This window comes from Sinocyclocheilus rhinocerous, unplaced genomic scaffold (assembly GCF_001515625.1).
Source record: "Sinocyclocheilus rhinocerous isolate Xijiao unplaced genomic scaffold, SAMN03320098_v1.1 scaffold792, whole genome shotgun sequence".
NCBI lineage: Eukaryota > Metazoa > Chordata > Actinopteri > Cypriniformes > Cyprinidae > Sinocyclocheilus > Sinocyclocheilus rhinocerous.
The window spans coordinates 32,594-33,763 of NW_015626872.1; the positions used below are offsets into that span (position 1 = coordinate 32,594).

General features: G+C 36.8%; 1 protein-coding gene across 1 annotated transcript in view; it reads left to right on the forward strand.

Annotated features, from left to right (window-relative positions):
- LOC107719536 (carbonic anhydrase 4-like) overlaps positions 1 to 651 on the forward strand; it is a 2,961-nt gene extending 2,310 nt beyond the window's left edge. Inside the window, exon 9 of the mRNA XM_016526969.1 lies at positions 58 to 651. Within this exon, the coding sequence (XP_016382455.1) occupies positions 58 to 381 (324 nt within the window). The 3' untranslated portion in view covers positions 382 to 651. The remainder of the gene's footprint in view (positions 1 to 57) is intronic.
- Positions 652 to 1,170: the final 519 nt, after the last annotated feature.

Sequence of the window (1,170 nt, forward strand, 5' to 3'; positions counted from 1 at the left end):
TGGAGTGAAGGATCAAAGTGCCTCTTTGGTTCAAATTATTTTGATTTCTCCAAATAGATTGACCTCTTCACTACGACTGTCTACATCAACAAAACCTCCAACTCTCCACTAATGACCAACACGTTCAGGGGTGTTCAGCCCATCAATGGCAGGATTGTGATGTCACAGAGAGCAGGTACCAAAATTACTGGCCTCATAAAGCCAACATCAGGTACCAAAACTACCGGGTTTGTAGGTACCAAAACTACTGGCCTTATCAAGTCAACATCGGGTATCAAAACTACTAGAATTCTAAAGCCAACATCAACTGCCACAAACCTATCCCAGGCTTTCGTTTTTCCTCTGAGTGTCATACTCCTGTACTGCATCCTACCTTTATAAACCGGTTCACAAAATGCTGAGATTAAGATGGCTTTATGTGATTGTGAAATACTCAATTTAATGTTAGAAAAATTTATAAAAAAAAAAAAAAGCATCAGCAATGTCAAGTAACTTCGCTAATGTCAATTTTTAACTGGCTTAATGTTGTCAAGGTTTAATTTCATTTGTAGAAGTGTTTTCTCGTTCTCCGCTTGTTTCCTGCAACTGTTTAATATGAAACTGCCTTCCAGGTTGTGCACAAGTTCTTATTTGGTTGTAGTGCTGGGTACGTTTTATAGGGTGTTAACTGTTTGACTTGCATGCACCGCGTTGAGAACATTTGAGCTGCTTGTGGTTTTTGCATAAATGCACTTATTGTAACATGACTTAAGTGTCTGCTTTACAGATTGAAGTGGAATGTTTCTTTTGAACCGAATGTAGGCAACCTGCTGAGGGTGGAGGTCATGTCACCGATTCTACTATTTAGTTTTTGAAAAATGAATGTATTTTCTCCCTTGAATAGTTAAACCGTATCTAGTGCTTGTGATTTGTTTCTCACTCGGATTTTGGCTTGTAGGTTCCCATAAGTGTCACTGTAAATGTTTTTTTTTTTATTGTATCAGTTTTAAGCTTAATTCATTAAAGTTTATTAAAACAATTTATGGTATAAAATTTACTGTCTCAATCATTTCACAGCAGGGAGGCAAATGATTCTACTGTCTTTAAATGATGTGAAAGAGATGAGATCCTATACTTGCATTTTTCTATACATTTGGCGCCAATAAATTATCCTATAATCAGAGCTGGGTA